The sequence below is a fragment of the Nycticebus coucang genome, chromosome 21 (genome assembly GCF_027406575.1).
Source record: "Nycticebus coucang isolate mNycCou1 chromosome 21, mNycCou1.pri, whole genome shotgun sequence".
NCBI classification, from domain to species: domain Eukaryota; kingdom Metazoa; phylum Chordata; class Mammalia; order Primates; family Lorisidae; genus Nycticebus; species Nycticebus coucang.
In genome coordinates this window covers 44451782-44476553 of record NC_069800.1, presented here as the reverse complement: position 1 = coordinate 44476553, position 24772 = coordinate 44451782, and the positions used below count along the sequence as shown (strand labels likewise).

Genomic DNA, 24772 nt, shown 5'->3' with positions numbered 1-24772 from the left:
GGAGCCTGCCATCAATGCTACTCACTTGTCTCAGGCTGAAATTACTTAGAAACCTGAGAATTCCCATAAACACCTCAAAAAAACACAAACACGCCCTGCCTGAAAAACTCTCTACACAAGGGAACTCAGTCACCTCTTTTAAATAAAGCTGCCTAGGTGAGCCAGTATGGGCCTCAAGAGGCAAAGTCAGATACACAGCCCACCATGAACTTCTTTGGAGGCACTGAGGTCACAGAATGATGGAGTTTAGAGAAACCATGAAGAATTCCTCCTACAGATTCCTTACTAAGGGATTATCCAAACTATATAATAGCTATCATTAACTGTGTGCATACTCAGTACCAGGAATTTAACATTTCATTATCGTTTTCATCTTCACACAACTCTCCTAAGTAGGTAATACACTCCCAATTTCTATAAGTGAGAAAACCAAGGAACAGGTGGCTTGCTTAGGGAATTGCCCAAGAGCTAGACAATAATGGAGATCGGATTTAAACACTGCCAGGCAAAGCCAAAAGCTCTTGCTCTTTCTACATCTTACTTCCACCATGTGATTGGGAAATCATCCTGCCTTAACTGGGTTTCTGTGCTTACTATAGATCTGTTTCCTGAGGCTCCTTAAACTCAAGTGAATTGTTGGCAGCTTTAGCAATCGTTAGCAACTTTCTGTTTTGGAAACCCAGGTTTGTCCTAGGCTTGTACAAAACATAAAACACACGAGAAATTAATGCTAAGCTAGTCCCATTAATAGGGAATGACCATGTAGTGAGAAGACAATGGACCCTGGTTGTCAAGACACCTGGGTTGATTGATATTAGTGTGTGACCTGACACAAATCATCACCTTGGTTTTATCCTTGCAAAAAGCCTTTCTAGTGTTGTAGGACAACATGTGGAAGTGACTAACCCAGAAAGAGTACTCAAAAAATGTTAAAAAAGAAAAAAATATCAAATGGAAATGATTATGCCAGATTAAATCAACACAAAATAAAAACTAATCTGGCTGTTCTGCGTGATCTTATTTTTCACCTATGAGGCTGGGTATAGAGAAAACAGCAACTATGGCCTACGGTAGACTTCCAGTAAATCTCTGGCAAATAAATGAATCAATTAAACTCTTGCTTTAGAGTCAGAGACAATAGTCACCTTTAAAAGATATGCTGGGCGGTGCCTGTGGCTCAGTGTGTAGGGCACCAGCCCCCATATACCAAGGGTGGTGGGTTCAAACCCAGCCCTAGCCAAACTGCAACGAAAAAATAGCCAGGTGTTGTGGCAGGCACTTGTAGTCCCAGCTCCTCAGGAGGCTGAGGCAAGAGAATCGCCTAAGCCCAGGAGCCGGAGGTTGCTAGTATGAGCTGTGTGATGCCACAGCACTCTACTGAGGGCGATAGAATGAGACTCTATCTCTACAAAAAAAAAAAAAGATATGCCAATCAGCTCTCAGGTTACTACAATGATAGAATTGGGCTTTCATGAAGATCATCTGTTATTTAGGGCAAGATTCACTCAACCCAAAGTTTCTTATGATGAGGGCCACTGTCATTCACAAACACTGCTTAATCTACTCCCATCAAGAAAAGGCAAGAAAAAGGCAGCAGCTGAGATGCTAAGCCTCAATGTAAAAAGATACCTAGAAGAGACACAAATTTAGTCACCTAATCATTGATTCACTGCTCCATTCATTCATCCTTCATTCTTTCCTTTCTCAGTCAAGAGATATTTATTGAGCATTTACTCTACAGCAGGCACTGATCTGGTCACCGCTTTTGAGGAACTTACAGTCCAATGAGAAGAAAGGCATGTAATCAAGTAATTCTAATAAAGAGTGGCAGGTTAAACAGAAGGGAGGCAAGTACAAAGCAGAATGATGGCAGCATTCTGCTGCAGTCTATGCTCCGAGGGTCTTTCAAAGTTACCTACATCCGTAGAAGCACAATTGCAGAAAGAAGATTCCACTATCTACTTACTGGGGGTCTTCGGGCAAATTACTAAATGACTGTGAGCTTCTTTCCTCATCTGCAAAATGGAAATAAGAACAATGACTTCCCAGGGTTCCCAGGGTTCCCAGGGAAGTGCAAAGCCTGGCTCTCAGTGGGCTTCGATACCTGGTAGTCTCTAGGCCAGTGATTTTCAACCTGTGTGCTATGGCACACTGGTATGCTGTGAAAATTTTTAAAGATCATTGATTGAATTATTTTCAAAAGAAGTTCAGCACGGTGGCTCAAACCTATTATCCTAGCACTCTGGGAGGCCAAGACAGGTGGACTGCTGGAGGTCTGGAGTTCAAGACCAGCATGAGCAAGAGTGAGACCCTGTCTCTACAAAACTAGCCAGGCGTTGTGGCTGGTGCCTATAGTCCCAGCTACTTGGGAGACCAGAGGCTCGCTTGAGCTCAGGAGTTGGAGGTTACTATGAGCTATGATGCCATAGCACTCTACAGAGGGTGACGGACTCTGTCTCAAAAAAAAGTTTAAAGTACAGTAAGTATATTCCTTTTTTTACTCTTTTTTTTAATCAACATAATTTAAGTATGCCATAGAAGTTTAACTATAGGTTAACTATAGATGAGATAAAAAAGACTGAAAAACACTGTTCATGGCCTTTGTTTGTTCTTTGTGCTGGGTGACATAGGAAGGAACAAACATACATTCTTCTATTTCATTAAAAGTACGAATATGCTCATGCTCCTTTCTAAACTGTTTGTCATTCACTTCAATTCAGGAACCCAGCATCCTCACAAGTGACCCCCTTCTCCCATAAACACAAAGTCAATGTGTCAACTGAAGGGCCAATCTGCCATCAAGGCAGAGGCAAACCTCACTAGCTGCACGCCCCCTCATTAGGCTTGGTGTCATGTTCCTAAGAAAAGCTATACTCACTACACTCAGCAATCACAAAGTTCACGTGGTCAGAAGTGCCTCTGCCTCACACAAGGTGAGGCATAGCAGAAAACTGCATTTTTAATTAAAATAAGTCTTCTTCCGACAATCACAACTAGAACACGGAGACCAATGTCAGATAGTTAACCACTCTCCATCCTGCTCTAATGGTGGTTTTAAGTACCCAGAGAAGGGAGGGGGGAAAAATTACCAATTTAAACAAAAATGTTTAATCTTCTAATTATGGGACAGGCTCCAAGAGGATGGGGAATTACATGCGATCTTCATTATGGAATTCCCACATGACCACTGGCAAAGTCATGTCAGCCAGAAGCAGATGCCATCCTTTTCCTCCACTGAGTCTTTGGTGTCCTTGCAAATTTGATGGAAATGAAAGAAGAAATCTTTAGCAAAAAAAAAGAGAGAGAGTCAAGAGGGACTTTACCTAACAATTGCAATCAGTGTAACTGGCTTATTGTACCCTCAATGAATCCCCAACAATAAAAAAAAAAAAAAAAAAAAAAAGAGAGAGAGAGAAGAATAAGGAGTTCCATCTCCAAGTTCATTGTGCTGAATGAGGTATAAGGATCCCCAGTGAGGAGCCAGGAGATAATATCCAGTGACTTTACATTGGCAGAGTAAGCAGCCTGAGGCCCTTGGAAACTTAAAGTCTTGTAAAAAGTGCCCAGCTCAGGTGGTGCTTAAGCAATTCTTTTTATTTGCTGAAAAGTCCTGTCTTTTGGTGGTAAGAGATGCATCAAAAATTAGGGTGGTGCCCACCAATGGCACTTCTGGTCAGAAGGAAATCTGTTCCTCTGCAGATAATGCTTGTATCTTTGCTAATTTGTATTATCTCTGCCCATTCAGATCTCTATGTGCTAACTCAGGAGAAAAAGTCCCTGCCAACCAACTCTGACAAGTCTGATGGCAGAACTCCCACTGGAGAACTGGCAACAACAGCAGTAGCAGGCAATTATTCCCTTTCATTAGGGACAGTTCTTTTTAACTTTTGTAGGAGTTTTTGAATTTTGAAAACAAAAAGTAGCTATTCACAACCATTGCTCAACTGCAGTCACACAACTGACAGAAACTGAAAATTTCCCCTAAGCTGACAGAAAAAGATGTCCTAGAAGTAAGCAGAAATGGTTGTGCCCCTGAATTGCCCACTGTAATGTCAAACCAGACATGGAGAGCAGGGCACAGAAGATCTGGGCAAAGCAGCAGCGATATTTAATCATCAGCTCAGACCATCTGCAACTGTTTTGCATAAGCACATAAAGTTTATGGATTCCAAAGCTTCATACAAGTTACCAGGTGCTTGGGGTTGGTTTCATTGTCCTCAGGTCCACCAGGGGCTGCTTTTTTCATTCTCTCTGGGCCAGGGTGCTCAACAAAAGGCATCATGCCCACATTTTCTGAGCCAAGCCTGGCTCAGAAAGAGAGCTGCTTTTTGATTAAGCCAGAACACAGATTAAATGTTTAGAACTAAAGATTCTGAAAACAACCTAGGTAGGAAAGTAATTATCCCAGGGAGAGCACAGCTTCAGCTGCAGCCCTCTGCAGCACAAAGGTGAATTCTATCCCCCTCAACAACTAAGCTGGCCAGATTGCTCCCTTACAATCTCTTCTACAATCTGCAGTGATCTTTTAAAACATAAACCAAGTTGTTTATGTTTGTTCTGCTACTCCCCAGCTTAAAACATCTAATGGCTTCCCATTGTACTGAGAAAAAGTTCAAATATGTTAGGGTTCTGCCTCCTCCCCATAAGTGGCCTCTCTGTCCTCATCTCAACGGTCCCCTCTTCATTGACCACGCTCTAACCATACCGACTGAAACATGACAAGTTAGTTCTCACCTCAGGGTTTTTGTGTTGGCTTTTGCCTTGGACTAACCTACCCTGCTATTCCCTCAGCTCTTCACATGGCTGGATCTTTCTCATCGTTTACTTCTCATCTCAAATGTCACTGCTCAGAGGGGCCTTCTAGAACCTTCTGAAGTAAATAAAACGGCTCTCCCACTACTGTGTTAGCCCATTTCCCCCCTTCATATCCCTATTTTAAATTATCTTGTTTTTGTTTATCTTGTATATTTGCTTCTTTAAGCATTCTTATTTTTTTGTATTTGTTTTTCTTGTTTATTGCCTGTTTTGCTTCCTTGGATATAGTTTCATAAAGACAAGAACTGTGGCCATCTTGTGTATCATTCTATTTCCACTGTCTAGCATAACATCTCACATTTAGTAGGCATTTAATACATATACCCTGAATGATTAAAGAATAAAGGGTTCAATGTGGAGCATTAATCCAAATGAAATTTACTAATTCCCCCCACATGTGGACTATCTCACACTCTGTGAACATATGTCACAATGCCCTAGAAACAACAGTAAACAGCATTCTTTTTTTTTTTTTTTTTGAGACAGTCTCACTTATTAACACTCGGTAGAGTGCCGTTGTGTCACAGCTCACAGCAACCTCCAAATCCTTGGGCGATTCTCTTGCCTCAGCCTTCTGAGTAGCTGGGATTATAGGCACCCACCACGACACCCTGCTATTTTTTTGTTGCAGTTTGGCTGGGGCTGGGTTTGAACCCACCACCCTTGGTATATGGGGCCAGCACCTTACCCACTGAACCACAGGTGCCACCCAGTAAACAGCATTCTATTTCTTCACCAATCCCTGGTGAATGACTAGGAAACAATGGCAGAGGGAGACAACACCAAGATGGAGAACTCACAGTCTGTCAAAGTTGCAGAGTTGGAAAATCCGCAAGCCCCGTGGGTCTGTTTTTGCCCAAACTGTCCTTTATAGGAGGATTAGATGGGCCAGACATGGTAATCACTAATGCACTGGGGCCAAAGTGTGGTCATAAGAGTCTAGCTAGCGCACGACACACCATATGAGGCACACTTAGGCCCCAGTGCATTAGTGATTATCGTGTCTGACCCATGTAATCCTCCAGTCCCAGCCGCGCACAGTCCTTGATGATGGTGAGTCAGCATTTGGGAGCTAGAGAGCACATACCAAGGCTACAGGAAACTGGTGTGTGTGTGTGTTTGGGAGGTAAGGGCAAAGCACAAGATATGAGAGAGAGCAAGCCAAGAGTCAAGCACAAGACAGGAACTCAACAGAGACATAAATAGGTCAAGAACAAGCATACTGGGCTCAGCACCTGTAGCTCAGGGGCTAGGGCACCAACCACATATACCCGGGCTGGCAGGTTCAAACCCAGCCCAGCCCTGCCGAACAATGATGACAACTGCAACAAAGAAATGGCTAGGTGTTATGGCCGGCACCTGTGGACCCAGCTGCTTAGGAGGCTGAGGTAGGAGAATCACTCAAACCCAAGAGTTTGAGGTTGCTGTGAGCGGTGACGCCACCACACTCTACCGAGGACGACATAATGAGACTCTGTCTCAAAAAAAAAAAACAAGAAAGAACAAGCATACAGGGTCTCAAGTGACTGAGAACATGGGCACAATGAACGTGTATTTGTAATGATGATCCTGAGACCACAGCGTGACCTACTGAGAAGGGTAAATGTACATGTTTTAGAGAGATCACCCTACAAAATGATAAAAACTACAACTTCTGCACATGTCAAAGAAGAGACGGCATCGTCATACACAAAGCACTACTCTGAACTATTTCAGCAGCAAGTCGTTGGATCCTGAGCCAAATTTCTTTCCCTCTGGGCTCTGGCTTCTCCATGTGTAAACAGAGGAGGTTAGACTCTCTAGGTTTCTCTTCATTCTAGCATTCTCACCCCATTCACAGGCTTCAGTTATCTGGAAAATCTGTTTATGAGGAACAGCACATTTTCCAGCAACAACAGGTAAACCAGTTAGTCCAATTCAATACAGCCTGTACCACTTTTTTGAAAAAGGAGCCTCATTATGGGTTTCTTTCAGCTACAACCCTCCATTAATCAGTGGTAATGTCTTTTTTTTTTTTTTTTTTTTTGTCCTCCTTTATTGCTGAGCTTCAGCATTCTGTTAATTCTTTGGCATTTCTATAGTACCATCCTCTGTCCAACAGAGTTTACTTCTGGCCAGAGCCCCACTCCATGTTTCAGCTTTTCCGTAAATAATTCTATAACCTTGAGATGTTGAAAAGTTTCCCTCATCGGTCTGTTAAGCTATTAGCTGTTCCACTGGAAGCATTAATATTCAGAGAGGCTGCTAAAAGATAACACAACAAATTATAACTAGAACACTTTTCTTTTATCCAAAGCTGCAAAATATAATAGCATCCAACATTATACATCAACAGAGCATAGATACATTGCTAATGTTTAAGTCTATCAAAGATCCCAAAAGAAATTCTACACTCTGATGCTCTTGGGAAGGAGGGATTCAAATAAAAAAATGTAATCAATCCACAATTTTATGTATCAACAGAATGAATAATGAATAATGCCAAACAAACTATTCAATCATCAATTGTATTTGCCTTTGGAATAAAGTCAGATATATTCAAAGAGACACACCATGATACTCTGCTTGGTTTCTCAGTTCAATCAGAGACTCTAGACATTGCTGGATAGTTAGCTAAAGAGAAGTCCAAGGAATCAAAGTAGATAATCTGCTTACTAGAAACTGACAATCTAAAATGAGTTAAAAGATGGAAATGCAGTATGGTAGTCTCACTAGATCTTTCACTAGAATCCAGTTTCTATTCACCAAACCACAATGGAACTGGAGTCCTAATGCTTTCAGATCAGTCACTCCTGGAACTATATGGAAAATGGTTTGGAACCACAGGCGTAACTCATTTTATTGTATGACATTCTGGTCACAGAATATCCATTTTTTATAAATTGAAGGATCGCAGCAACCCTTCATCAAAAAAGTCTATCAGTGCTATTTTCCCAGCAGTGAGTGTTCTCACTCACTGTTGAATTAAGAGATTTGTTTTAATTTTTTTTAATTCTGAAAATGAATCCTAGGCTGTTAGATGCCTGTATGTCACATTTTGGTAACTGTCACAATGTTTCAACCATTTTTATTATATCTGTTAAGGTGATCTGTGATCAGTGGTCCTTGATGTTACTATTGTAATTGTTTGGGGGCATCACGAACCACACCATGTAAAACAGTGAACTTCATTGATAAATGTTGTGTGTGTTCTGATTGCTCCATTCACTGGCCAGTCCCCCATCTTTCTCCCTCCTTTGGGCCTCCATATGCCCTGAGAAACATAACTATTGCATCATGGCCAGTTAAAAAGCTCACGATGATCTCTTAAGTGTTCAAGAGGCTACAAATGATTTAGCTTTAGTAGAAAGGCATGTCAAAAGCAACAACAGACTGAAAGCTAGGCCAAAAGATAGGTCTCTTGCACCAAGCTGTTAGCCAAGTTGTGAATGCAAAGGAAAGTTCTTAAAGCAAACTGAAAGTGCTATTTCAGTAAACATACAAATAACAAGCAAGTCAAACAGCCTATTACTGATATAGAGAAAGTCTGGGTGCTCTGGATAAAAGATCAAACCAGCCACAACATTCCCTCAAGCCAAAGCCTAATCCAGGGCAAAGCCCTAACTCTCCTCAATTCTATGCAAGCTGAGAAAAGTCTGGAAGCTGCACAAACAAGTTTGAAACTAGCCAATGCTGATTCACGAGGTTTAAGGAAAGAAACCGTCTCCATAACATAAAAGGGAAAAGTGAACCAGCAAGAGGCAAGTGATCCAGATCCAACTAAGATCACTGATGAAGATGGCTACATTAAACAACAGATTTTCAGTGTAAATGAAACAATGATGACATATAGGATCTTGATAGCTAGAGAGAAGTCAATTCCTAGCTTCAAAGTTTCAAAGAACAGGCTGACACTCTTGTTGGGGGCTAATCCAGCAGGTAATTTTAAATTGAAGCCAATGCTCATTTCCCCTATCCTAGGGCCCCAAGAATGATGCTAAATCTACTTGCCCTGGGCTATATAAATAGAACAAAAAGCCTAGATGACAGTGTATCTGTTTACAGAATGGCTTACTGAATATTTTAAGTCCACTGTTGAGAACCACTGCTAAAAAAAAAAAAAAGATTCCTTTCAAAATACTATTGCTCATTGAAAATCGACCTGGTCACTCAAGAGCTCTGATGCAGATGCATAAGATTAATGATATTTTCATAGCTGTTAACACAATATCCACTCTGCAGCCCATAGATCAAGAAGTAATTCTGACTTTCAAGTTTTAGTATTTAAGAAACACATTCTTAAGGCTATTTCTGTCATGAATACTGATTCCTCTGATGAATCTGGGTGATGTAAATTAAAAACCTTCTGGAATGGATTCACCATTCTTCATACCATTAAGAACATTTGTGATTCATGGGAGGTCAAGATATCAAAATTAACAGGGGTTAGAAGAAATTGATCCAACCCTCAGGGATGACTTTGAGGGTTTCAACATTTCGGTGGATGAAGTAACTACAGAAATGGTAGAAATAGCAAAATAACTATAATTAGAAGTAAAGCCTGAAGATGTGACTGAATTACTGCAATATCATAAAACTTGAACAGATGAGAAACTGCTTCTTATAGATGAGCAAAGAAAGTGGTTTCTTAAGATGGAATCTATTCCTGGTATAGGTGCTGTGAACACTGCAAAGGATTTAAGATGTTCCATAAACTAAGTTGATAAAGCACCAGCAGGTTTTAAGAGGACTGATTCCAATTCTGAAAGAAATTTACTGTGGGTAAAATGCCATCAAATAGTGTCACATGCTAAAAGAGAAATCTTTTGTGAAAGGAAGAGTCGATCAATGGGGCAAACTACATTGCTGTCTTATTTTTTAAAATTGCCACACCCACCCCAATCTCCAGCAACCACAACCCTGATCAGTCAATAGCCATCAATATCAATGGCAAAATAAGGACAATTCACTGAAGGCTCAGATGACCATTAACATTTTCTAGCAATAAAGTATTTTCTAATTATGATACGTGCATTTTTTAGATATAATACTATTGCACACTTAATAAACTACAGCATAGTACAAGCATAATTTTATATGCACTGGAAAACCAAAAAATTCATAAGACCTGCTTTATTAGCGGTGATCTGGAACTGAACTCTCAGAACCTTGGAGATACGCCTGTATTTAGCTGAAGTATCATACTAAAGAGCCAAATGGCTGGCCTTGGAGAAGGTAGAGGAGGTATCAGAATCCCTGCTACAACTTCTTCTAATTCCAGTTCCTCAACAGCTATATAAGACTCAAACCACATCCAACCCCTTCCTTTAGGACACTAAGTGGGGGGGGAAAGCAATTTGTAAATGAGATTCCTGATACTAAATAAGAAGAAAAATGAGATGGCTTAGTAATAGTAAAGAGATTTGGGGGGTGGGAGGAGATCTAGGAGAAAGAATTACTGTGTTGATGGCATAATTCTTGATATCAATGACTGCTAACTGCAGTAGAACACGGTTGTGCTTCAACTACTGAGAACATTTCTATATTGTGGCAAGTGTAGGTGACAAACTATTCTCATTTCATTGTATAGCACTCTAAATCTTAATCTCCAAGGATTAATAACCTTGAGACTACTGAAGCAGCCTTGTAGAATTCAAGAAAAACCTTTTTTTTTCTTGTTTAGAGCATGCATGTTATTTGCAATGATATCAACAAAGAAAATTAACAGCTAACATCTACTGGGCACTAACTATGTGTCAGGCACTATACTACTTAGCACTACCCACATTGTCTCACTCAATCCCCTATTTTAACAAAAGATGGTAAAGTAGAAATTTTTCAAAAGATGGTACAGCAAAGATAGATATTATAATATAATCTTCATTTTAAAGACAAGACCTGATGGTTAAAGTAATTAACTGACCCAAGGTCACACTGCTGGCAAGTAGCAGAGCTGGGATTCAAATGTAGGCAGTCTGAGTCAGAGTTTCTATTCATCTACTATAGTAAACATCAAAAGATACCTAACACCACTCAGAAAGGCATATGCTTTGAATTACTTTCTCCAATAGTGCTGAAAAGCCATTTTGAACCATCCATATTCTCCAAGATAGTCATTTTTATATAGGAAAACTTCTCTATCAAGTTAAACCTTATAAATTCAATCCCCCAATTTAAACATTAACACTGAATGAGAGAATGCAGAAAGGTATGGCTGTCTTCCTCAAGTTCACCTCCCAAATGAGGAAGCCAACTCAATAAGACCTATCTCCAAGGAAGCTGGAATCGGTAGGACTGAAGTTTATGACTCCAGAAGTGTTCTCTGTTAGCCTATAGAAGAAATAAATCCACATTCACCATGTCTATATGAGATCCACAATGATAAAAAGACCTACTAGGACACTACTCATTTGACCAAGTCTTAGAGTCTAAACTTTAGGTGGTGGTGGGTAGAGCAGAAAGGGATGGAGAAAAGACTCCTGGGCTGGGCGTGGTGGCTCACTCCTGTAGTCGCAGCCCTGTGGGAGGCCGAGGCAGGTGGATTGTCTGAACTCCGAGGTTCAAGACCAGTATGAGCAGCAGTGAGCCAGAGTAAGACCCCGTCTCTACTAACAACATCAAAAAAAAAAAAAAAACAGCTGGACGTTGTGGTGGGCGTCTGTAATCCCAGCTACTGTGGAGGCAAGGAAAGAGCATCGCCAGAGGAAGAAGAAAATGAACAAAAAAAAAAAAAAAGAGTACTTCAAATGAAGAAGAATGAACAAACAAGCTGAAATTAAAACAATAATAATAATAATAATGATAAAGACTCCTGAAGATGCAGCACCCCCTCCATGAAGCCTTTCCCAACCTCCACTGGCAGAGCCTTTGTGCCACATCTTGTTCATGCCGCCATAACAGCACCAACACTTGGAACTTGGATTCCAAATCCATGTATACCCCTCTTACATTATAAGCTCCTAATTCCAGTTCCTCTACAGCTATACAAAATGATGTGACACAATCATTTTCCTATCCAGGTACAAGTTAATCATTTTCATATCCTAACACTTTCTTGACTCCTAAGAGAGGAACTAACCCTCTGCTCATGAGCTTGTATGATCCAAGAGGAAAGCACCTTGTCTTTCATCTCTGAGCCCTTTCATCTGTGAGAAATAGCTCCAAGGCTTCTTTCAAGTCTGCTGAATATCAACACCCCTAACTAAAATGCAAAATTAGCCATGGGGATAGGCACAGAAGGAAGCAGAGAATTATGCGATACTAGAACACCTAGTCAGAATATTCAACAGACATAGAAACACAAATCAGGACTAGAGAGTTAAGAGCTTTCTATGAAAAGATACTGAAAGGAAAAGAATGAATAAGTTATTCTAAAAAGATGAGGAATAGGGTTAGAGTCAAACTCTAGTGAAGAATAGAGAGAAATGAGGCCCAACAAAATTTTTGGCAAAAGAACTCTGTCAACATTCAAGAATGCAGGTGTTGGACATTTTACATTACTCTTCAAAAATAAAAGACAAGGAGGGAATAAGGAAATATGACAATTAAATGCAATGAAAGAGCCCAGAACAGAAAAAGACCATTATTGAAAATACTGGGACATTTGAATTAAGCCAATAGTTTAGTTGCTAATATTATATAAATGTTAATCTCCTAGTTGTGATCATTATGCAACGGTTATGTAAGATGTTAACTTTAGGGGAAGCTGGATAAGGAATATATGAAATTTTTGTAAATTTTTCCTAAGTTTAAAATTAATTCAAAATAAAAAGTTAAAAAAAAAAAAACAAAGAATATAGGTTTTGTAGCAAGAGTGGCAAGAAATGATGACAAGGAAAACCATTCAGAAACTGAAGTAACAGGTGTGAATCAAATTTCCCTGAAGTCTAACATGAAAGCAGAAATACAGACCAACAAATAGTTGGTAACAGAGCAAAGGCTTTCCGAAAGGGGAAACACCACAGCATAGTTGAAGGCATGTACTGATTCATTCAATCACTAAACCACCACTTAATTAGACATCAACTATGGCTGACACTCTGCTAGGCGCTGGTTCCTACCTTTAAGTGTACAGTCTATAAAGAATGTGTGCAAGGAGGCTCATAAATATGTTTTGTAAGTGTGAGAAGAATGAGCTAGAGGAAAGAGGGAGGATGAGAAGATGCAAAAGGAGGAAATGAATTTTTAAAAATCACTCAAAGGCCAGTCGTGGTGCCTCACATCTGTAATCCTAGCACTCTGGAAGGCTAAGGCAGGAGGATCACTTGAGTTCAGGAGTTTAAGATCAGCGTGGGCAAGAGCAAGATCCCCGTCTCCACTGATGCACCGTGGTGGGCACCCAGCTACTGAAGAGGCTGAGGATCACTTGAACCCAGGAGTCTGATGTGAGCTAGGCTGATGCCATAGCATTCTATTCTGGGACACTATCCTAGGGCACTCTATCCTGGGGCAACAGAGTGAGATTCTATCTCCAAAAAATAAAAAAATAAAAAAATTAGGGGGCAGCGCCTGTGGCTCAAGGAGTAGGGCGCCGGTCCCATATGCCGGAGGTGGTGGGTTCAAACCCAGCCCCGGCAAAAAAAAAAAAATTAGGCAGGAGACAAAATGAAAACACTCTGAAATGGAAATATCAGTGAGAATAGCTCTTTATTATTTATAGTCACACTTCTAACAAAAACTTCAAAAAGTACTAAACTCGTGCATAAAGAACATACTTCATGATGCTACAAAATGACATAATTAGAATCACATTCTTAAGGTTATAGGTAAGATGTGACTACTAGAGGAGGTAAGATATATTTGAGCACCAGTATTCAGGCTTTTAGTGATGTTTCTTATCCACACAACAACATAAAAAAAAAAAAAAAACAGAAAAGGGCGGCACCTGTGGCTCAAAGGAGTAGGGCGCCAGCCCTAAATGCCAGAGGTGGTGGGTTCAAACCCAGCCCCAGCCAAAAACCGCAAAAAACAAAACAAAAACAAAAAAAAACAGAAAAGCTCAATTACACAACTACAACTACTACATTAAGAACACAATGAGAAATACAAATGATAAACACACAAGAAAAAAATGCTTATTAAAGCAACCTTCAACTAATATTTTATATATCCTACTACACTAACAGGAAAAAATATAACTAGTACTATCAAGATTGCAACAATTAAAATTTAATACACAGTTTACAGTTAGTGCTATAAACTGATAAGGATTAACTCCACATGAGCACTATGGATTACTTAACATACTTGCAGCTGAGAGGACCCCATACTCTCCTGCCATTCCCCCTCCCGTTCACCCAATGCTCTGAACATTTCACTCTGAAATATTTTTGCTCTTAATAGTCCCAGTCAAGAATGACTGTCCCCAGCCTACTTACCCATCTACAGAAATTCCTCTCCATTTATCAAGGCTGGGATTCCATCTCCCTTTTCTTCAATGACCAAACCAAATCCATTCCCATCAACACATCCCCTCTCCAGGCACATCCAATCTTTTCTTCCATTATACTCCCATGCTTTTATTCATACAGTTAGTTGTTTAAATGCCTGTCTCATTCCTTAAATCATGAATTTTTTGTTGTTGTTGCAGTTGTCATTGTTGTTTAGCTGGCCTGGGCCAGGTTCGAACCCACCAGCCTGGGGGTATATGGCTGGCACCCTACCCAGTGAGCTATGGGCATCGCCCCAAATCATGAATTCTTAATAATTTTAATATGTTCAATACTTCACACAGGAGATGGCACATGGTAATAACTAACAACAGATGGAAGGAAGAAAAAAATGCCACTATAATATTACCTCAAAGAACAGAAGCCCAGACCTAAGTACCAAAATTACAGAAAAATACTTTAGGGAAAAATGGTCTATTCCTCACAAAAAAGCAAGCAGACATTAAAATGAAAGCTATGCTATCTTTAATAATATAGAAAATATTTCTGGCTATGTTAAATTAAAAACATAGACCACAACACAGTATCTACACAATGATTATAGCCACACCAAATACATAAAGACTATGAGAATATAAAAATGTATATTGGAGTAAGGTTGTAGTTTTCCTCTTCTCAAATGTTTTCTTTAATACTGTTCGTGTCAGTTTATTATCATAAAAAAACTTTATTTCAAAAAAAAAGAAAGAAGAGAGGGAGAGAAGCAAGTTTAGAGATTCCTCCAAGCCCCTGCAACCCAAGGGAAATGCTATTCCTGATAGGTGCCAAGAGGATGGAAGTTTGCAATATCACCAAAACCAAGGGTCCCAACCCCAATCTGCCTCAAGGAGAATTCCTCTCATGTCACAAGCTGCACTAAATGTGAATTCTTTATTGCAAAACTTCAGAGGTAAGAACTTTTTCCAGACATCTGTGGAATTAGTATTAATGAGAGTGCCCTGGAGTTCATGCCCATGCCTATGCAGCAGAAACTTCTCAGACAAAGCACTGCCAGGCACACTTCTTGATGAGATGTCTAAGCCTGAAGGCATCAAAGATGTAAATTTCCATATTGGAAACATAACTGGTTTCCTCTTGAAGACTTTTTTCATCACCTCCTGTCCACACTGTAATTCTCCACTCTTCTCAAATGAATAGTTAACACATGTCAAGGATATAAGGCATACACTGAGGTGCTTGGTGCCTAACTCAATTACTTGTAGAAGAACCAGTCTCAGCAGAAAATTGGAATCTTCCCACCAAGTTACTCAAAAAATGAAAAAAAAAAAAAAAAATTTTTTTTTTTTTTTTTTTTTGAGACAGGCTTGCCCTCTTTTGTCTGAGCTAGAGTGCCACGGTGTCCTAATAGTGCACTGCAACATCAAACTCCTAGGCTCAAGTGAGCCTTCTGCCTCCGCATCCTGAGTAGCTGGGACTACAGGCACACACCACCACATCTGGCTAATTTTCCTATTTTTTTGTAAAGACAGGGTCTCACTATGTTGCTCAGGCTGGTCTTAAACTCCTAGCTTCTCATTTCAGCCTCCCAAATGCTAGGATTATAGGTGCCTGGATCCAAAATAAAATTTAATAAGCACCCAAAAAGAAAACCTTCATTTCTTTCTTTTCTTTATTAAGAGTGTTAAATACTTTTGAACCACAGGCACCGCCCAAGAGTGTTAAATACTTTTAATAAACAATTCCTCACACTGCATGTTATTTTTCTTTGCTTAGTCTCTGAATTTCAGGAATGGAATTCACCTTAGTCTCTGCATTTTAGGAATGAGAAGAACCAAAAGTCATATGGCCCAGTCTCCTAATTTTACAAGTGATTAAAAAAAAAAAGATGTACTTGTCCTGAGTCACCCAGATAAGTAATGATAAAGTAGGATTAAAACCCAAATCTCCCAGATTTTAAGCCCCAATTCATTCCACAATATCAAGCTTTTTTATTCCTTAAAATCTCTGGAGCCCTTGGCATAAATAATTAGTACCACAGAATTTTAAAGCTAGAAGGGACCTCAGAGAGAGTCTTAACTTAATCCCCTCATTAAGCATATAAGGAAACTGAGGCCCAGAAAGATTAAGTGATTTGCTCTCAATCTCTTGAATGGCAGGGAAAAAGTATAACTTAAGATCAAAAATCCACAAACCAATGCCCACGAGAAGGGAGGAGAATGTCTCAGCTGGAGAAAATTTTAGAATGTAGCTTGTTCTAGATCAGGGGATCACAAAGTATAGTCCCTGAACCAGCTGCTTTGGCATCACTCGGGATCTGGTTAGAAATGCAAACTCTAAAGTACCACAGGAGATTAACTGAATCTAACTCTAAGGGTGAGTATAATCAAATCAGCAACTTCATGCCCTTATGTCCCCAAGATATGAACTTCAGTGGTTCAGCTGAGTCTGCTTTCTAAATAATAACTATAATCAATGGATCTTAAGATTTATGCACTCCTCTATATGTGTACTCTACTTCAAATTTTTCACTTTTTTAAAATCTGAAAACAAATAGAAAGCTACATTTAGGTGTTCAGTAGGTTTTAGTTCTGGCTTTGTTCTTTACTGGCTATTTGACTTCAGGCAGGTAACTTAACCTCTCTAGCTTGAGTTTCCTTTTCTACAAAATAGATGTGTCATCTACCTTGGAGGGCATGTTGAGAGTTAAAAGCCTGAAAGCACTTTGGCTCAACCTCTAGCATACTGTAGACAGATTACAGCACAGTGGTTAGGAGCCCCAGCTAAGAAGTAAGACTGCCTGAGTACCCTGGTCCAGCCACTACTAGCTAGGTGCCTAAGATAGAAACTTTTTTGTATCTCAGTTTCCTCATTTGCACAACAGGGATTAAAAACAGTATCTTCTTCAGCTGGGCGTGGCGGCTGATGCCTGTAATCCTAGCATTTTGGGAGGCTGAGGCAGGTGGATGGCTTGAGTTCAGGAGATGAGACCAACCCCAGCAAAAGTGAGACCCCATCTCTACTAAAATAGAAGAACTAGCCAGATGTTGTGGCCGACACCTGTAGTCCCAGCTACTAGTTGGCTAAGGCAAGAAGATCTCTTGAGCCCAAGTGTTTGAGGTTGCTATGAGCTATGATGATGCCACAGCACCTCACCCAGAGGACAGAGTGAGCCTCTGTCTCCAAAAACAAACAAAAACCCCCCACAACACTATCTTCCACATATGGTTGTTATGAAGATCTAGAGATGCTGCAGGTAAGTAAAGCATCTTTCATGTCTATAAAGTCTTACCATTTTCAAAGAGCTTTGGCATCCAGAAACTTATCTGATCTTTTTGACTTTCCACAAAAGGATAGGTGCATTTGACTAAGTATGAACTAGATTCCAGACTCTACCATCTTTTAGGAAGCAAAAGAGTGGACACAGATCTTACAGAAAGGAAATCACATGAAAAGTACATGTGGGAAATGAACAGAGCTGAAAATAAGGAGACCAGGATTCTGATTTCAGTTCTGCCCATCACCTTGGCCTACAACCTCAGGTAAGTCTATCAGACTGGGGTTCACTTTTCCTCTGTAAATGAGTGGGCTGAATCACATTATCTATAGCATCTCTCAAAATAAAATACAAACTCTTTATCATGGCCCAGAAGGAAGGCCTACATAGTCTGTCATCTGCTTATATTTTTCTGCCTTCATCACCTACCGTTCTCCTGCTCACTCGCCCCATTCCAGCTACCTCAATCCTCTTCCTGGTCCCCAGATCACTGTGCCCCCTTCACATGGCTGCTCCTTCTCAACCTTGAGTCCTTTAATATCCATTCCTCGGAATTCTTCTCCAACCACATTACTCAAAAGAACAGATCCTATTCCCCACGCAGATGTTATTTTCTACAGCAGTACTGTCCAGTAAAAATAAAAGTTGCAAACGGACCACTTAATGTAAGTTTACATTTTCCAGTAGCCACATTAGAAAGTTTTTAAAAGGTGACACTAATTTGAATAATACATTTTCTTTAGACCAGTGAATCCTAAGTAGTATATTTCAACATGTAATCAATATAAAAATTAAGATATTTTACATTATTTGCACCTATTATCCAAAATACGATCATTTAATCAATATGACCAATAATCAGAGTAACTGATGTGATCAGAACGACCATGTAATCAGTATTTTTAAATTTACTTATTTCATACTAAGTCTTCAAAATTCATGAAGACTTTAAACTTACACCACTTCTTAATTCAGACTAGTCACATTTCAAGCGTTTGACAGCCATATATAGCTATTAGCTACCATGTTAGGCAGTGCAGCTCTGCCTCTCACATGGTGGACCTTATTGAATCACAAGACGGGGGTGGGCAGTGGATTTGGGGGTGGCAGTCAGAACACCTTGAGTTCTAATCTCAGCTTTTACTTTCTGACTGTCTTTAGACAAGTCTTTTCTGCCCTCTGGGCCACGGTTTCCCCATAAGAACCCTAAGCAAGAAGGACAGGAAGATTCCTAGGAACCCATCCCTTGCTAAAATCCCAAACATCTCCCAAATGTCACAATTGACATGGGCACAGCTTTCTACACTTTAAAATGAGCTCTCATGTATTTGGTGTTGCCCTCAAATAACCCTATGAGGCAATTATTCCTCCCTCCATTGTGTAGATATAAAAACTAGGCTCAAAGAAAGGGAACGACTTGTCCAAAAGCCACACAGCCATTCACTGAAAACATGGGGTTCAAATCCAAGAGAAACCAGTGTCACCACCACCTCAATGTTGTGGGAGAAGCGAGCTGAGAGGGGATGGTTACGAAAACAGAACAGTTTGAGGCTTCAGGGGAGTTGAAGGGAACCAGGCCACAGGGTGGGGGAGAGGAGGTAAAAGTGGTCAAGCCTTGAGAAAGAATCAATTTAAAGAGTCCACGAGGGCCTCGGGAAGTGAAGACAAACGAGAGTCTAGGCCCCCGGATAACATGACAAGAGAGAGGGCCTGGGAGTGAGATTAAAGGACTCTGACCACGTGACCCTTGTCCGGGTGTGGAGGTCGTTCTTCAGCCCTTCTCCCCTCATACCTGATAACTCAGAAGTTCGCCTACGTCCATAGTCCCTGGCCCAGCCAACAACCGGTACACTAGTTCCCTCCACTTGCTCCTGGACTGTTGGGGCCTCTGCAGCTGCTCCTGCCACACTGCTGTAAAGCGCCGTGAGTAGAGCCGCAGAACCAATGGGGTAAGAGTGCTCGACGAGTGAACTGGCCACACTGCGGTAAAAGGCAGCGGTACCGTAAAGCGCGCTACATTTGCGACAGTACTGTTTCCGCCCAGATCCTGAAGGGGGCGGGGAAAGGGGTGGAGACTTGGGGGAGGGAGCAAGGCCCCAAAGCTACCAACTTTTTATTGCGCGCCCGGATGTTCAAGGCGGAGGGCTAGTACTTGACCTGCGCTCTCCTAAGCTTCCTGTGATTTCTCCTCTTTACCCTCATTTCACGGATAAAGAAACGGAGGCTCAGAAGAGCACTGTCCAATACTATATTTACTAGCCGTACTATACTATACAGTACTTAACTACTGAGCATTTGAAATGTGGCTGGTCTGAATCGAGATGTGCCGTAAGTGTAAAAATACATATTGGATTTCTGACATTTGTATTGATTATATGTTAACATGATATTTTGGATATATTGGATCAAATAAAATATATGATAAAAGTAATTTCCCCCATTTCTTTTTACTTTTTAAATGTGGGTTAGTAGAAAATTTTAAATTGCATGTGTGGCCGGTCATGGTGGCTCACATCTGTAATCCTAGCACTCTGGGAGGCTGAGCCAGGTGGATTGCTTGAGCTCTAGAGTTGGGAGACCAGCCTGAACAAAAGCAAGACCCCTCTCTACCAAAAATAGAAAAACTAGCTGGGTGTTGTGGCAGGCGTCTGTAGTCCCAGCCCCTAGGGAAGCTGAGGCAGGAGGATGGCTTGAACCCAAGGGTTTGACATTGCTGTATGCTATGATGACACCAAGGCACTCTATCCAGGCTGACAGAGACTCTGTCTCAAAAATAAAATTGAAATTAAAATGGCACCTTCTCTGATATTTCCCCTGCAGCATCTGGCCCAGTTTTTTTGTTTGTTTGTTTGTGTTTTTTTTTTTGCAGTTTTTGGCCTGGCCTGGTTTGAACCCACCACCTGCGGTATATGGGACCGGTGCCCTACTCCTTGAGCCACAGGCGCCGCCCTGGCCCAGTTTCTTGCACATAGACTGTGCCCAGTAAGTGATGATTAATTTTTTTTTTAATTGTGTATATGGGGCTGCGCCTGTGGCTCATTGGGCAGGGCACTGGCCCCATGTACTGTGGGGGGGCGGGATCAAACCCGGCCCTGGCCAAACTGCAACAAAAAAATAGCCAGGCGTGGTGGGCGCCTGTAGTCTCAGCTACTTGGGAGGCTGAGGCAGAAGAATCGCCTAAGCCCAGGAATTGGAGGGTGCTGTAAGCTGTGACGCCATGGCACTCTACTGAGGGCAATAAAGTGAGACTCTGTTTCTAAAAAAAAAAAAAAAAAAAAATTGCATATGTGGTTCTCCTTGTATGAAGCATTTCTAAGAGAGAGTGCTGGCTTAGAAAGTGATTTGTCCAAGGCTGTACAACTATTACTTTCTTAGAGAGGCTTCTTTAACTCACCTCCTGGTCCAAGCTAACAGCCCCTCTCCTCATTATTCCCTATCCTAGCATCTCCTCCACTGCATGTATGATTCAGACTGTTAGTTTATACTTAATGATTGACTAGTTTACTTAAAGCCTAATTGACTGGTATGCAGGCTCCATGAGAGTAGGGATTGTGTACGTGGGTCACTATAAAAGTTTTAAGACTGACTGTGTTATGGTTCATTATTCACTTCCAGGAAAGACAGCATCCTTTCTAATTAACCTGCGCAAGTTTCAACTTGCTCAGCTTATGAGTGTTGCTAGGAGGGCTATAGTTGTTTCCATCCATGCAGATTTTACATTTCTTTTTTTTTTTTAGAGACAGAGTCTCACTTTATCGCCCTCGGTAGAGTGCTATGGCGTCATAGTTCACAGCAACCTCCAACTCCTGGGCTTAGGTGATTCTCTTGCCTCAGCCTCCCAAATACAGGCACCCCTCACAAGGCCCAGCTATTTTTTGTTGCACTTTGGCTGGGGCCGGGTTTGAACTCGCCACCCTCGGTATATGGGGTCAGCACCCTACCCAATGTACAGCACTGTATTATCCCCTAAGCCTAGCACAGTGCCTGCTAGAGGCAGATGTATCTCTATGGGCCTTGGGGGCCATGATAAAGAAACTGGATTTTATGCTAACAGCATTGAGAAGATTTTAAGCAGGGTAGTTTTGAGACAAGGTTTATATTTTTTAAGGATCACCTATGCAATCTGCTTTGAACTGAGTTTATTTGTGTGTCATTTTCCCTTCTCCTTAGACATGAATATAGACTGTGCCTTGCTCAAGAAGGCAGGACAGACTAATGGTAAGAGTGTACCATTTGGACACAGACAGACCTATGTTCAATTTGATGGTGTGCTGGAGCCAACTTGTAAAGACAGGCTTACGAAAGCCCATGGTTAAATTTTCAGGAAGTCTGTGAACTAATTGGCATCAGTTGATTGCTTGAAATCACCATGACAGGGGTATTTACACCATGTACATCAGCAAATGCTGCAAATCAGGGTTGTTACTGTTGTTTTTCCAGAGAGCCAATTGTTAAACATCTGCCAGCACACCCCTGATTCTGGTTCTAGTCGAAGTTCTACCACATCTGGCTGCGTGCCCTTGGCATATTAATATCTCTCCATCTCTAAATTGCATTTTTCTCATCTGTAATGTGACTCATTCATTCATTCAACACGTGTTTAGTGAGAGCCGACTCAATCCTAGTCTCAATTCTGGGCTCTGAGGAGGTAGAAGTTTAGAAAAGAAAGTTCTTGACTTGTTGGAACCTACATTCTAGTTGGGGAGAAAATGTTGTGGAGAAAATATTGTTAGGAGTTTCATTTTATAAATGTGGAAACAGGGGCAAACGACTTCACTTCTGCATGCCTGATTTCCCCACCTGCAAAGTGGAGGATCTACCTTATAAGGTTACAGGGAGTTTGCATGAGATGCTGCATGGCATGCAAAGCTGTTAGCCTAGTGCCCGGCACAGAGAGGTGCTCATTGTTTGAAGTTAATATTATGAGGAGTTGAGTGAGGTGTAGGCAAAGGAGAGGGCAGGAGGAGAGGAACCAGAGCATTCCTTATACACTTTCCTTTTCAGGCATTCCATTTTGCCTTGGTATTTTTAAAAACCAGCCTTCAAAATATAGAAATGTTAGGCAAAATCCTCTGAAAACCAAGTTTGGTGAACACCCTGGAATGAGGATAATGTACTGTGCTGGGAAGGTTTCCTAGAGGAGGTACCATTCGGAATGGGGTTTAAAGGATGAGAAGAGTTTCCCAAGAGGGCATAGTAGGAGAATAGCGACTCTGGCAGAGGAAACAGCGTGAGCAAAGACATGGAGATCAAATTATTTCTCATAAATAGGGCATAGAATGTGTGGAGGAAATGGTAGGAAGTAGGCAGGAGAAGATCACAGACAGGGTTAACAGATTTAGCAAATAAAAATACAGGATACCCGGTTAAATCTAAATTTTAGGTAAACAATGAATTTTTTTAGCATGAGTGTAGTCCCATGCAATATTTAATAACCTGCTAAAAACTTTCTGTTGCTTATCTGAAATTCTGATTTCACTGAGTATTCCTTTCTTTTATCTGGCAATCCTAATATTGGAAGATTTTGAATGCCATATTAAGAGCTTTCAATTTTATCTTGAGGAGAAAGTCCATTAATAATTCCTTGAGAACCTCCCCAGGGATGAGGCTTGGGGTACTCATCCTTCAACTCTCAGCAAAATATCACACATCACAGAAATCTTCCCTGAATACAAGATCTAAGACAGCCCTTCCAGATTTTTTATCAGCATTCTTCACCATTGTGTTCAAAACACTTAGGATTTCTGTTTCTATATTTATTTGCTTTTAACTCATCGGGGGTCTGCTTTCTCTTCCAGATTCTAGGTTCCGAAAGACCAGAGACTGCAGTATTCTTTACCACGGTAACCACAGATTCTAAAACAATACCTGGCAATTAATTCATAATCACTTAATAGTTGCTGATTTAATAGTAAGACAATCAGGCCAGGTATGGTGGCTCATGCCTATAATCCAAGCACACTGGGAGGCCAAGGTGGGGTGGCTCACCTGAGCTCAGGATTTTAACACCAGTCTAAGCAAAAACAAGAACCATCTCTACTAAAAATGGAAAAACTAGCCATCTGCGTGTCATGGCAGGCACTTGTAGTCCCAACTACTCAGGTAGCTGAGGCAAGAAGATCACTTAAGCCCAAGAGTTTGAGGTTGCTGTGAGCTATCATGGCACCGTGACACTCTACCCAGGGCGATAAAGTGATACATTGTCTCCAGAAAAATGCATAAGCCAGTCAGTCTACTGACTGACTGACTTATGCATTCACTCCTGGCCACAATACTATCAAATACCTTCAGATTTCCACCCTAAACCCTAACAATGTATTTTAGTTTTTGTAATTATTGTTTCAGGTTAATTTGAGGGTACAGTTAGGTTACAACGTTTGTATTTGTTAGGTACAGTCCCTCTTACAATTGTGTCCTGCCCCCAAGAGGTATGTACACCCTAACATTGTGCCCATTAAGGGGGAGTACACCCATCCCCCTTCCTACTCCCCTCTCCCCAATTCCTGGTTTCCCCACCCCCTACCTTGAATTGATTTGAGTTTTTCTCTTATTTGGGTGTGTATTAGACTGTCTACTGGCTTTGTATTAGTATTGAGTACATTGGATTCTTGCTTTTCCCTTCTTTTTATTTATTTATTTTATTTTATTTTATTTTATTTTACTTTTTAGAGCCAGAGTCTCACTTTGTCACCCTTGTTAGAGTGCCATAGCATCACAGCTCACAGCAACCTCCAGCTCTTGGGCTTAGGCGATTCTCTTGCCTCAGCCTCCCAAGTAGCTAGGACTACAGGCGCCCACCACAACGCCTGGCTATTTTTTTTTTTTAATTGCAGTTTGGCCTGAGCCGGGTTCAAACCTGCCACCCTCCATATATAGGGCCAGTGCCCTACTCACTAAGCTACAGGCGCCACCCCTACTTTTCCATTCTTGTAATACTTTACTAAGAAGAATGTGTTTCAACTCCAAGCAGGTTAATACAAAAGATGTAAAGTCTCCATCTTTTTAAATGACTGAATAGCAATCCGTGGTGTACACATACCACAGTTTGTTAATCTATTCCTGGGATGGTGGGCATTTAGGTTGTTTCCACATTTTGGCGATTGTAAATTGAGCTGCGATAAACAATCTAGTGCATATGTCCTTATGATAAAATGATTTTTTCCTTCTAGGTAGATGGCGTAGTAGTAGGATTGTGGGATCAAATGGGAGGTCTAATTTGAGTTCCTTGAGGATTCTCCATACTTCCTTCCAAAGAGGCTATATTAGTTTGCAGTCCCATTAACAGTGTAAAAGTGTTCCCTTATTTCCACATCCA

At 40.9% G+C, this 24772-nt stretch overlaps 1 protein-coding gene across 3 annotated transcripts in view; it reads right to left on the bottom strand.

Moving 5' to 3' along the window:
* Positions 1-19379, bottom strand: part of CTNNBL1 (catenin beta like 1) — a 199666-nt gene extending 180287 nt beyond the window's left edge. For 2 of the 3 annotated variants that reach the window (XM_053573669.1, XM_053573671.1), the window contains exon 1: positions 19250-19379. In XM_053573669.1, coding sequence (XP_053429644.1) covers positions 19250-19279 — 30 coding nt within the window. In that variant the 5' untranslated portion in view covers positions 19280-19379. The remainder of the gene's footprint in view (positions 1-19249) is intronic. The other variant, XM_053573670.1, reaches the window with a different exon arrangement.
* Between the last annotated feature and the right edge of the window lie 5393 nt (positions 19380-24772).